The 12620-nt window shown below is 42.5% G+C and overlaps 1 protein-coding gene across 1 annotated transcript; it reads right to left on the bottom strand.

Moving 5' to 3' along the window:
- Positions 1–138: 138 nt before the first annotated feature.
- XRCC6 (X-ray repair cross complementing 6) lies at positions 139–12519 on the bottom strand. Its single transcript, XM_032107782.1, has 12 exons — positions 12360–12519; positions 12141–12250; positions 11906–12044; positions 9782–10036; positions 8722–8905; positions 7220–7406; positions 5818–5986; positions 4514–4675; positions 3479–3608; positions 2666–2766; positions 1415–1528; positions 139–637 (listed from the first exon to the last, which is right to left on the bottom strand). Exons 1-12 carry the CDS (start codon positions 12448–12450, stop codon positions 441–443), a joined length of 1839 nt encoding a protein of 612 aa, XP_031963673.1. The 5' UTR covers positions 12451–12519; the 3' UTR covers positions 139–440.
- Between the last annotated feature and the right edge of the window lie 101 nt (positions 12520–12620).

The raw sequence follows: 12620 nt of genomic DNA, 5'->3' as shown, positions 1-12620 counted from the left end.
GTAACATACATTTATACCCTCTATTAGCACACAGACTCAACCTGCTGCTTGAATTCATGTGGTGCCATTAACACAGATCACTGTGTTTTATTACACAGAAGTGAGTTCTGCTGTCTTTATGATGCAGAGACGGCACAGTCAGTGTTGCAAAGGAAAAGGTCCAAAATAACTTTTATTAAGAAACCAGCAAGGCACAACTCCATCCATGTGCAGTGGGGCACCTGAGTTCACAGGGAATTTAGTTCTGCCTTTGGTTACTGTCAACAGAATCCAACTTTGCAGAGATGTTTCACAACTAAGAGTAAAAAGTTTTTCCACTGCTAGATAGAGCAACATTTGGTTGCCTTCTCTTTCAGAGCAAGATTAAACAGACACAGCACCCACATAAGACAATCAAAATTCTAAGCAGACAGAAGTAAACCAGGGCCTTCCTCTCCAGCTTAGCGCTCACTAAAGTATTCAATTAAAGCATCCATTAATTCCTGCTTCTTGCTTCCACCCCTCAACCCCAAAAACCTACATGCATCCTTCAGGACAGGTACGGTAAGCTTGCCCAGAGTGCCCTTCTGCACGTGACTCCATAGCTCATCTTTTGAGACTTCTACCTTGGGCCTCTTCTCAGTTGGACCATCAGAATCTAGAGAGATACATATTTTAGATCACAAAGATTTTTAAAAATAGAAAGACATCACTGTTTCTTATACATACCATAGTTAATGGCCATTAGCACATGGTGCTTTGACAGCCACACACTCACAGACCTAGTTTCCACGTTTTCTTTTAAGAAACAGATGTCACTATGTAAGTCATGCAGTATTTCATTGATAGGAGTGATCTTAACTGAACTATGAAACTTTGTGTTCTGATACAAGCCTCACCCTCCAAATGAAACTTTTAAGGGATTCTCTTTGAGACAGTGGAATACAATGATTCCACAGGGAGCTCAGCTAACTGATGCTCACTTTATGCAGTCTTTCATAGACGCCCAAATTACACATGGACTCCAGCATTACTTACACATTTAGCCCTAAAGATGCCCATCTTGGACTTGCTAAAATAGCCCATGCATAAAAGTCTGCTCCCCCACCAACACAAACTGAAAGCATGAATGATTTTACTGCTCTTGTCATAAAACAGAAAGTTGCTAAAATTAATACATATATATTTTGCAGTCATTTACCCAAGTTACTGCCTATACTTCACTCTGCAGGTTTTCATTCCAGCAACTTTCCAACTGGATACCACAATATTCTTTACTCTCTAGAATCAATACTGGATATAATACTTCATTGTGGAGGTCAGCAAAGAGTTGTTGCACAAGCAGCTTCTTTAAACTAAGAGACAAACTGAAAACACAGAAGCTTCTAAACAGAATACAGACATTATGTTTTGTGTCTGCACCACCACTACTTACCTTGTTTACGCTTTCCAGCCTTCCCATCAGGATTGTAGTCAGGGGGATAAACCAGCTGCTTAAACTCGTGCACGAGGTTGCCCAGTCTGTGGCTCATCTGTTCAGACTTTGGCACTGGCAAAAAATAAAGGTTTGCCCTCTCAAAAAGTGTGATCACAAGAAAGTCTAAACAAGGCCATCGTTCTTGCCAGATGAACTATCGGCTCACCTGGTGAGAAAAGTACAATGCTCATTCTACAAAACCACTAGTGTATGGAACCACACAGTACTTAACTTTGTAGGATCATGTTAAACATTGACCAAGAAGGGACTCACAAAATAAGAACCAGCCTAGGTATACCAACTCTGCTCTGAATTGGGAAGTAACACCAGTTCATCAAGCACTCAGCTGTAACTTTGGGGTCTATGACCACCAGAGAGACCCCCCAGGACAGAAGAACGCATGCACAAAGTGGAAGGAACAGATGTTGATGATTTCGGGGAAATGATTATCACACGTATGTTTCTTCTGGGAAAACCTACATAAACAGCTTTTTCTGTACTAGAGGTGCATGATTTTGGTGGAGATATCCCCTCATGCATCCAGCAGCAAAATAAAGAAGAGGCAATGGGCAGAAACTGAGACACAGAAAGAGCCATCTGAACATGAGGAAGAACTTTACTGGGCAGGTGACTGAGCACTGAAACAGGTCACCCAGAGAGGTTGTAGAGTATCCCTCACCACAGAAATTCAAGAACTACCTGGAACTAACGCTGTGCAATGTGCTGTAGGATAACTCTGCTTGAGCAGAGAGGTTGGATCAGATGACCCACTGTGGTCCCTTCCAACCTGACCCACTCTGTGATTATCCAAGACACTTCAATACAAACTCTCACGGTCACTAGGTGGCAGCATTGCCCCCAGCACAATAATTCTCTTGATTCCGCCCATTTATCAGACTGAAATATTAATGAGAATCTTGAAGAGAGGAATTTCAGAGAAAACACTTGTCACCATAGAAAAAAGGTGATTCGGTTTTAATTTTGGATGGTAAAGTGAGCAATTTTTTTCTTTACCTTAAAAGTGACGGCAATAGAAAACAAGGTTTCAGTATTTCAGAATGGACACATCCAGAACTCTACATAGTGGAACTGCACACAACTGAAATACTTTTTAAAAGACATTTGGGCTTGTAGTAGAACATATTTCACTTATAAGAAAGTCACGAGTCCCCTACCCTGCCTCCCTTCACACCCACCACTAGTTCTCACTTGTAAGATCCTCAGCTTGTTCTGGTTCCATCATATCCAGTGCCAAAGCCTCCAAATTCCTGAAGTGCTGCTGCAAAACTGGGTTCTCAAAGCTGTCAGTCCTGTCAAGAATCCCCCAAAATGTCAATGCATGCTGCCAAGAAGACAGACAAAACACTTAAGATCTACCACAAACTTATTTCAGAATAAAACTTCCCTCTTTCCCACACAACAATCCATTGCACCAGAACTGCTTTTGCTCTTTTCAGTTTACTTGCTGAATCACTATCCTGTCATGTATCAACCACGTAAGAATGCTGTGTGAGAGTTAGAAAGCTGTATGAGGCAAAAGGAGACAGTGGCATTATACTTTAATAACAGTTATGGTGGCTTCCATATACCTAGGGAAAAAAATCTCCCATGAAAGTACTTCATAGCATTTATCCTAGCTATAATGAAAAAAAAAAGGCCTAACTCTTCTTTCTAAAGTGCTCTAATTTAAATGATCTGGGTCTGATCTGCAGTGGAGTGGCAGAACCACAATAAAATGTGATACCTCTGCAACTAATGACAACAGCCCAGAGAACAAGAGCAATTCTACAAAGAACAAAGAACTCCAGAACATGCTACATAAAGCATTGCGGTGCCTGGGTATCCAGAATGATTTAAGAATAAAGTTTGGAAAAAGCTACTGCATAGAGAAGCAATTTCCATCAAAATACATCACAATCTCATCTCAGGAACACCACAGCTGAACAACATGTGCAACAGAGCAAGCAATGGTTGTGCTTTCCTGCCCATGCCACCCCCTGCATCCTATTTATCTCCATCTACCTGTATTTGAACCGCAGCTTCTGAATTATTTCCTTCATTTTGTCTACCTGCTCTCGGCTGGCTGGCACATTTTCTGTAAAATCAACATTACGTTTGTCATCTGCGTAGGGTTGAAAAATCACATGGAAACCTATCCAGAAGAGAGGGAGGAAGACAACGGTTACACAGAAGCATGGTCTCAAAATAATTTATGTGAAAGACCAAGATGGTTATTATGGAAGTCTGATGACTCCAAGCTAACTACCTGTTCTGTTGTAAACAACAGCAATCCATAAAACTTCCAAGTGCCTACAGCATGACACTCAATCCCAATCTCAATGTTTGTAACCAACATCACTAATGGCTTCATGAAAGAGATTCAGACTAAATTCATAGCTAAGAGTTGGATACTGGTGACCTGCTTTTCATGCAGGACATCGAGTAGTCCACCTTCTACACTTCTTACTGGGTATGAGCTTGAAAAAGATTTGTTTGAAAACCAAGTTATTGCCCACATTATTCTAAAATACTTTACTTTGTACACAGGCAGTGTTACTTCCCTACTTTACATTCTCCCAGAAGATGTTTTTGCACTTAAAGAGGTGAGAAAATGCAAACGAGCAGGAGTCTGCTCCCTAATCATTCCCCACCCAGCTGAGGTGGCATGAGGCTTATTATGTGAGATTATTTATTTAATACTTTACAACATATTCAAGGATACAACATAATTCAGGAAAAGACATTCTGTCTAGTCTTCAAACAGGAAAAAAAGGCTTTTAATTTCTGTATCAGTTATTTGAATCTGCTAAAAAGAGGTAGGAGGCAGGGAAAACACTGTAGCCATGTCATACCTGAGCAAGCACTGATGCAACTGGGGCTTTAAAAATAGATTCAACATCAGATGCTTACATTGACAAAACTGAAGAAAGGGAATGTTGGAAAGCATTTTCCCCAGTTTTAAGAGGGGTAGCACTAAGAATATTTTCCCTCAATACAGGACACCATTACACTGACTACATCCAACCACGCAGGGAAAGGTGGCATCTCTTCCCATACCTGGAGGCGCTATCTGCACTTTCTGCTCATCCAGCTCTTCCTCCTGGGGAACCAGGGCCACAAAGCGAGGAGGGATGTTCCGGCGAGCCGTGTATCTGCACAGCATCATCATCTCCCTCTCCAAGCACTTCATTAATAAGGCATTAAAGAGAGTTGTACTCCCTGCAAAAGAAAGAGTGGATTGGTCAGACTGACAGCTTTGCTCCTTTGTTCTGGAACATAACCCTAGATAGCACAGTTTCAAAACCTGTGACTTCTTTGAAATGCTTGCATTATTGTGGAGGTAAAAAGCAAATTTTGGAAGGGAGAACACTCAAAATGGACAAGGTTAGTGAGTCTCTCCTGACCAGGAGTTAGAGTTCTGGCAGAAGAAGTGAAATCACTACCATCTAAGCAATGGAAAATTGCAAAATGTGAAATTTTATCCACAAAGTCTGTCTGTTTGGTGGGACATTACAGTAGCAGCGTAGGACCTTTTGCGGAAGTAACACACTAGGAATTCAGACTTCAGTACTTTTCTTGAGGCACACAGTTGCTGTGTATTTCACCAGATATGGTAGTCAGGGAAAGACTGATATATAAGTAAAGTGGTTGAGCCAGGAAACTGCAGTTAGAGAAGCAAGCATAAGGGTTTTTTTTTTTAGTCAAACACTGCAAAGCATTTGGTCGTAACTCAGCCCTCTTTATCCACTGCTAGGCTAAGGAGCTGATGGTGTTTTCTTACTATTGCAGCTTAAATATATATTTCTAGATTAACAGACTTATGTATACACATATAAAAGCAAATACAAGCAGTTCTAAACATCCTCTCCTTCTCTCTTTACAAGCCTGTAAAGTGCTGTTAATTCAACTGTACTTCCCGAGTATCATGTTTCCACTCCTAGCTGATACGGACTTAAAAACAGCAATTATCTCCACTGGTTTGGGGTTTAGGTTTTTCTTGTTTTGTTGTTGGTTGGTTGGTTTTGTTTGGGTTTTTTTAACCATCCTTGCCTTCTTGTCAGGTACTAGGATCCTCCTTTCATGAATGGCTAAAACAAGTATTTGCGACTACATCTCCATGGTTTAATCAGCTGCTTGTCATGATGGATAAACATGAAGCACAATTGGCTCTTCTGCTATTGAAGAAAACAAGAAATATCTGCAGCTGAGAGGGGCAATAGCAGTTAATTCAGTTCTTAACTTCAGCAAGTTTTTAAGTTAGACAAAGCTTTTACACTCAATGATCCCCACTCAAACACACAATGAATCAGCTGGTTACACTAATTCGAGGTGGAAAACCTTCTCTTGCCATCTTTGCTTACCTCTCACCAGGGACTCCTCAGGATAGATGAACTGGGAGGGCCTGATATGGTGATGCTGTTTTAGCATTGAAAGTGGTTTGAAGCCAATCAGAAACAAACCTGGAGAATCAAACCGTTTTAACTCTTCTGTCTCCTCTTTCTCCAGCACAATCTGTCGGTTTCCATACATCTAAACCAGGGAAGAGCAGATGATAGGGCTGCCAGCACAAAAAACAATGGGGACCAGAAGGCAGGACAGGGCAGGAAGAGGATGCAATTGCTCTGTTCCACTACTGAAAAGAAGGTTATAGACAAGACAGTGTAAACCCTCCTAAGTAGTGCACACCAAAATGGCAAGTGACAGTCTGTGACCATTATCCCAAGGAAAATTCTACCTGAACATTAGCAAAATGCACTTTTCTAAGAAAATGACTAAGCCCTCATACAGAGAGGCTGTCACATCTCGTCTCTGGAGTTCTCAGAGCTGTCCCAAAAAAACCCTGAGTGACCTGATCTGGTTTTGTGAGTCTTGCTTTGGGCCGGGTTGGACCAGACTTTTTCAGAGGTCCTGTCCAATTGTAAATTTGCTTCAGCAGCTGCATGTCAGCTACCTACTCCTGACAGAAAGAGTGACTGAGAAACAATGCTTCTGAAGCACCACTCATGCATCACAAAATCAAAACCATATTATAGTTCAGCTGCTGAAGCTAAGACATCAGGGCTTAACGTTCAGCTTTCTGCTCATCTCCTATACTTCATTTTCATTTCAAGAAACTAATATCCAGTATAAATAAACTTAATATTTCATTTTAAGAAAACAACTTTAAGACCTTTTAACATGGAAGGAGACACAAGTGCACTACGACAGTATACCTAGGAACTATATAACCTGTTTTGAAATAAAGTTGGGCCTGATCAGAACATGACACTCAATTTACATCAGCCAAACTATCAAGCAGGAAGGCAAAACAAGAAAAATACATACAAAAAACTCCAAAGGTAACATGCCTTTTGTTTGGGAAACAGCTCCAACTCCCCTGTGATTCATACTTGTATGTTTAACAAAACAGACCAAATCCATTCCTAACGAGTCAAAAGCTGACAGCAGCAGCAGCAATGGCACAGGGTCACACGAGGTCAGGCTCTGACAACCTGGTTCTGCCTTACAGAAAGAAATGACCTGTGTTCCTGACAGCACTTCCCCCAGCAGCTATGCCTTCCCATGACAATCAGGCCAGGGAAACAATCCACTCTCACCCTGCAGAGCTCACAACAAGACCAGGCTGTCCCCGGGGCCATACAGATGCAAATTTTTCTGTATCTCATCTTGAAAGTGCAATACAAACAAAAGTAGCAAGGGAATTGGCATCTCCCTCACACATTGCAGAGACAGGAAAAAGCAGGCACATAATCAATGTGTTACCTGAGCCCTTTTAGTGTCACTGGGCAGGAGCAAGCTGCCTGTTTTCCCACTAAACATCCTTGTTTTGGTTTTAACTGGTTCATTCGTTTCTCGATAAAGCTTCACCGGATATGGTTTATAAGCTTTTTGAATAAGGTTGTAAACACCAACAGACAGTGCCACATCCTTGCTCAGATGCAGATTTAACCTGTGTAAAAAAGCAGATACAGACTTGAGATTCCTGAAAAATCACTTCTGCAGAAGAAAATCACCTCTTCATGGAAGTTATTTCTTCTGACCTTCTCCTGTTCCACTCCCACAAAATCACATATATATTTGGAAACATACTATCACTTGACTCATAATCTCACTTGCACAAAAATATTCTTGCAATATCACTTCTGGTCATAAAAATTATCTAAACACAAGTAATTTACCATATTTCTTTTAACTTTTTTCACTGAAGGGTGGCTATGCTCAAACAGAGCATAGGACAAGTCCACATTTGGGTACCCCAATTATGCTTATTGTAATGTCCATGAATTCTCATAGCTCTTTGTGCAGAAGGCAAAATTCCCCCCTCTCCCCACAAAAAACCACTAAGACAAACAATACCAAGATGGAAGAAAAAATATAAATCACACGTTAAAGAAAAAATTAGAAGTAAAGATTTAAAATTAGAGCTAATCTTCAAGTTATGAGAGCAGAACAGTGAGTTACTACAAATGCTACTTCCTCTCTTTTAAAAGGTATCACTGCTATAGGATTCTTCCTCCCCAGCTATTAGAAAAATTGAGGAACATTCCTGAGGAGCAAGCATGCCAGTGACAACAGCTCAGGTTGGGACACTTTATATATATTTATTGGAAAAAAACACTAGGCCTTGAAGCTCATTCCCTTACTGTGCTTCCACATTATTCTGCTATGAACCCACTCCCTAAAAAAACAACTGTTATGGAGCATGTGGTTCCAAAAATACTTTCTATCTGCTTTGTCAAGATCCCTGTAATCTCTCTTAAGTATCTCTAATCTTTTAGTAGGAGATTAGAAATACCAAGGCTGTGTGATCCATGCCAAGTGCCTAGACAGACCGGCAGCATATCACTATTTAATAATAGGCCAAAATACCTACCATGCACATTCAGATGATTTTTTTTTTACGTTAATATTGGCAAGAAAAGCCTCATTTCAATCAGATTTCACTATAAACTATTTTTCATGTTGCAGATTTTTAGGTAAGTACTTGGCAATTATGTAATTTTTTGACAAATGATCATTTCTAGCCAAGCTCAACACAGGAGATATCACACAGAGGAAAAAAGGGGTCCACTCTGCTCTTCTCATCCACAAATATCCTTGGAAACTACAGAAGAAACACCAGTCTTGGACTAAAGAACTAAGACTGAGGAATGTAAGCACTGATGCTTTTAAAGACGAATCCTTCCAGAAGAGGAAAGTGAGATGCAGTCTGAAAATAACATCAGGTGCCTCCACGGAATGATGTATCGCAACTAGGCACAAACCTGACTAAAGTCCGTTTCTTTGTCTCCTTTGCTCGTACTTTCTTCATGAGATGTTCCAGTTTCTCTGATTCTTTAGGTTGGATCCCAAGGTCCTCATCCTCTGCTACATTTATAATATCCCTGTAGAACAAAGAGATATCGAACCCTCCAGGCTTCTTCAAGTGCATCAAGTCCAAGATGATGCCTAGAAACAGTGGAAGAGGTAAGAGTAGGATCAGAAACTGCTTTTTTCTTGCATCAGCATGTACCTCTCAGACTCAGCACTCAGCACTCTCAGACTTCTCTATCTACACAAATAATTTAAGTAAGAATAAGCTCCAAATTGTCATCTGCACCAGATGTGAAATTTTCTAGAGAAAGGGGAGATCTAGGGAAAAAGGCAACAGATATTCTTTAACTTCAGTCAAAACAATGCAGAATAGAAAATGTTTCCTCTCTAATTAAGAATATGCACAGCATTGAGTATGAAATGGCTCTGATAGTTCCTATAAAACATAATCTTACCTCAGGCACAGAGGGTAGTAACAAGTTCAGAAAACCCCTTTTCCCTTAGTTATAGGGGCTAATGAATTAAGGAAGCCTCACAGCTTCTAGATCTAGGACATCTGCTGAACTCCAAAAACACTGGTTACCTCAACTACACAGTTGAACTAATGAAGCACTTGCTGTCTACTCTCTGAGCTCAGGCTGATGTCCTTCAGCTAATTCAAAATGGAGCCATTAAAGTAATTTTCCTTTTGTGTTAACTTGTTATTGTTTCCTTCCTGGAAAATGGTACAACAACAAGAAAGCTTATTTTCTTGGCCCTCTCATGTCCCCATTTATGCTATCAAACTAGAAAAAGATCCTAGAAATAAGTGCTAGTCTGGATACCAGATCAGAAAACAGATTTTCTAATTTAGATCAGATACCAAATTTCTAACTTAAGAAATTTTCAGAAAGATTCCCCAGTTTTGACTATTTTATGCCTTCTTCCATCACAAACAAGCAATGCAGTTAACATCTGCTGCAAAGATACATCACATTTATTCTGCCTGAAATTAAAAGGGAAAATAATGACCTGTGTCTCTCAGATCACCAGCTCTGGTCCTGGCCAGCTTGGCTTTAGCACTGTCATTGGCATGAGGGTCATCCTCATTGGTGAAGAGCATGATCCTTTTGTGGCTCAGCCTGACTCGGACATCACTGAAGAGATTCGAGCAGGCCCAGAGCGCTTCACCCAGTGAATAATCGGTGTTGTGGCCAAAGTTCTCCCGGAAACGCGCTCGTCCTTCATCTCCCCTGTATTGGTCCAGCTCTAGAACACGCTTTGCGCCTGGAGGGGCAACAGCATTCACATGCATTAGAAATACTGAAAGAAGTACCACAAGCTCTTCTAGATATGCACCAGGGGTCCCTTGCAGCTGATATCCCCAAGTAATGCTCCCAAGCACCTCTGTGGCAGTGCCTTTCCAACAGCTGGCTGAGAAAACTGTCCAGCATGGCCTAACATCTGCGATTTCACAAGCCAGTTACCACTTACAGCACCTGCTAGGGCCAGGAGGACACAAAATGCCCTGGCACCAATGTGGGCTCTTTCTGTGGGTGAAGGGAAACAGGAGGGATCAAGTATTGCAAACCCTCTACACTGAATGCCAAGTGCTCAGCAGCAAAAGCAGCAAACTGCACCTGCTGCAGAGGCAGCAGCACGGCAGACTGCTGCACTACAGAAAGGAGAGGAGCCTAAAATGCATCCTGCATCTCCACAGCATGCTGGGAAGGTGGAGAGCTCCTCCTCCTTCCTCGCCCCTCATGTCAGAGAGAATCCACCCAGAGGTGAGATGAAGCCCACAGATCATCACACAGAGCACAGCAACATCCAGGTCAGGTGCCCACAGCCTTGTTGCAGCTCTGAGGATTACTCCAACCCAACTAGGACTCCTTTTCCCACCTGCAACAGCAGGTTCTCTTTTCTCCTGTTACTCAACAACGGGAAACAAGCTTTTATTTTTCAGCCACTGCATTCTGCAGAGCTTCTTCCTCTGTCCTTCACTTAAACTCTACAGCACTTATGAAATCTCATTTGAAAATGTTTTCCTCATCTGTCCTTTACTTAACAGGATAACTGTTCATAATTATGTACTCCATAATAATCACCTATAGCATTTCATCCTTCTCCAGAGCATAGTGTTCTCCAGGGGCAGCAAATATACAATTCTGTTCCTTTTGAACAACACCCACCTTTCACCTGTGCTGTTTTTATCAGTGTGGCAAGGCTACTGCTTTTAACATGGGAGAAAGGGCAAGCAGGGAAGGAGGAGGAAAATGGAAGAGCAAGACCTGTAACACACTGTCTGCCAGAAAAAGGAGAAGAACCTAAGGCAGTCCTGTCAGGTCTCCATTGTAATTAATTCTGAAAACAGGACAAGGCACAGTTCTTTCAGGAGAAGCCCCTGTGTCATTAAACCTGCACCTCTAGTAAAGAAAATTAAATCAAACGTCACCAGAGATAAAGGCTGCTATTAAAAGTTGTAGACAAAATTCCCCCAGAAGTCAGACAACCTGCCACCACTAGCGTGTATTCTTTGCACTCCTCCAAATGCCTTTCCAATTCAGCAACCAGCACTTGTTATCAAGTAGATGCTACGTAATTTTAAGGAAATGAAAGAGCAAAATTCAAGAATTGCAGAACTTATTATGAAAATAAAGAGATGGAACACCCCAAACAGGCTACCATATTGGACCACCTGTTCTAGCTGACACTGGCTTGAGCAGGAGGGCTGGACAAGATGACCTCCAAAAATCCCATCCAACCTCAGCCATTCTGTGAAATTCTCCATCAGCTGGAATTCGTGGTGTCTTAGCATGGACACACACTTTCCTGATGGATATTCAAGAGTTCTCTTGAGATACTCTTTAGTAGTAGGTTGAGCAGACAGCAAGTGAACTCACCACATTAAAACAGAAGAAAAGACATAGAAAAGGGATCTGAACCAACTATAAGAGAAAAAGCTAAGCTCTTATGAAGTTTCTAAGCTTTCAATTAAAATCTAAATCTATCCCCACTACCAACCATGGTAACAAGAATGTTCAGTAACAAGAACTTATCTAATAGCTCTCTCTATCTAGAGAGATCAGTTACTGACAATGCTATTACACTGATTTCCTCACTCCATCTTTTTACACAACCTTCATACCACTTCACCTGGATTGTCCAGCTCCTGGAGAACATAAATGTGCTTGAAATCTGCCGAGTTCTTGTTGTTTTCTGTACCGTAGAACACAACACTTAACAGGTCCCTGTCACTGCTGATAATTTTACTGGTATACACATTCCGGATGCACTGAAAAAAACGCACACAGGCCAAAATTAGAAGAAAATAGTTTTCAGTAAAGGGTGCGAAAGTCTTGCCTTTGGCAATTAGTTTATCCATCCTTACCTGGATGGTCATATCGAAAGGAGTCTCTGCGTCCCCGTCGGACTCAAACATGGCCTTGGAGGCATCCACCAAGAAGATGAGGCTGTCCCGGCCCGAAAACCTGTGGTCCGCTACGGGACGGGGGGAAACAGTTTTAGCAGCGGCCCCTCCGCCCGCGGAGCCCCGAGAGCAGGCAGCGGGCCCCGAGCGGCCCTCCGCGAGGGGGTAGGGGGCCCTTACCGACGGCCTCAGCCCCGTCCTCCTCTTCCTGCTGCTGCTCCTCCTCCTCCTCCAGCCCGTCGCCCCTGTAGAACGACCCCCACCCCGCCATGGCTGCCGCGGCACCGCCGCCGCAGGGCCCCGGGCAGCCCGCGCCGGACGCACCGCCCGCGCCGGCCAACCCCGCTCGCGCTCAGCCAACCCCGCTCGCGCTCAGCCAACCCCGCTCGCGCTCAGCCGGCCGCCGCTCGCCAGCTCGCCCCGCCCCGTAACAGCGCGGGC

The sequence above is a fragment of the Corvus moneduloides genome, chromosome 4, assembly GCF_009650955.1.
Source record: "Corvus moneduloides isolate bCorMon1 chromosome 4, bCorMon1.pri, whole genome shotgun sequence".
NCBI lineage: Eukaryota > Metazoa > Chordata > Aves > Passeriformes > Corvidae > Corvus > Corvus moneduloides.
Note: the sequence above shows the minus strand (reverse complement) of the source record. Positions and strands in the feature narration are given on the sequence as shown.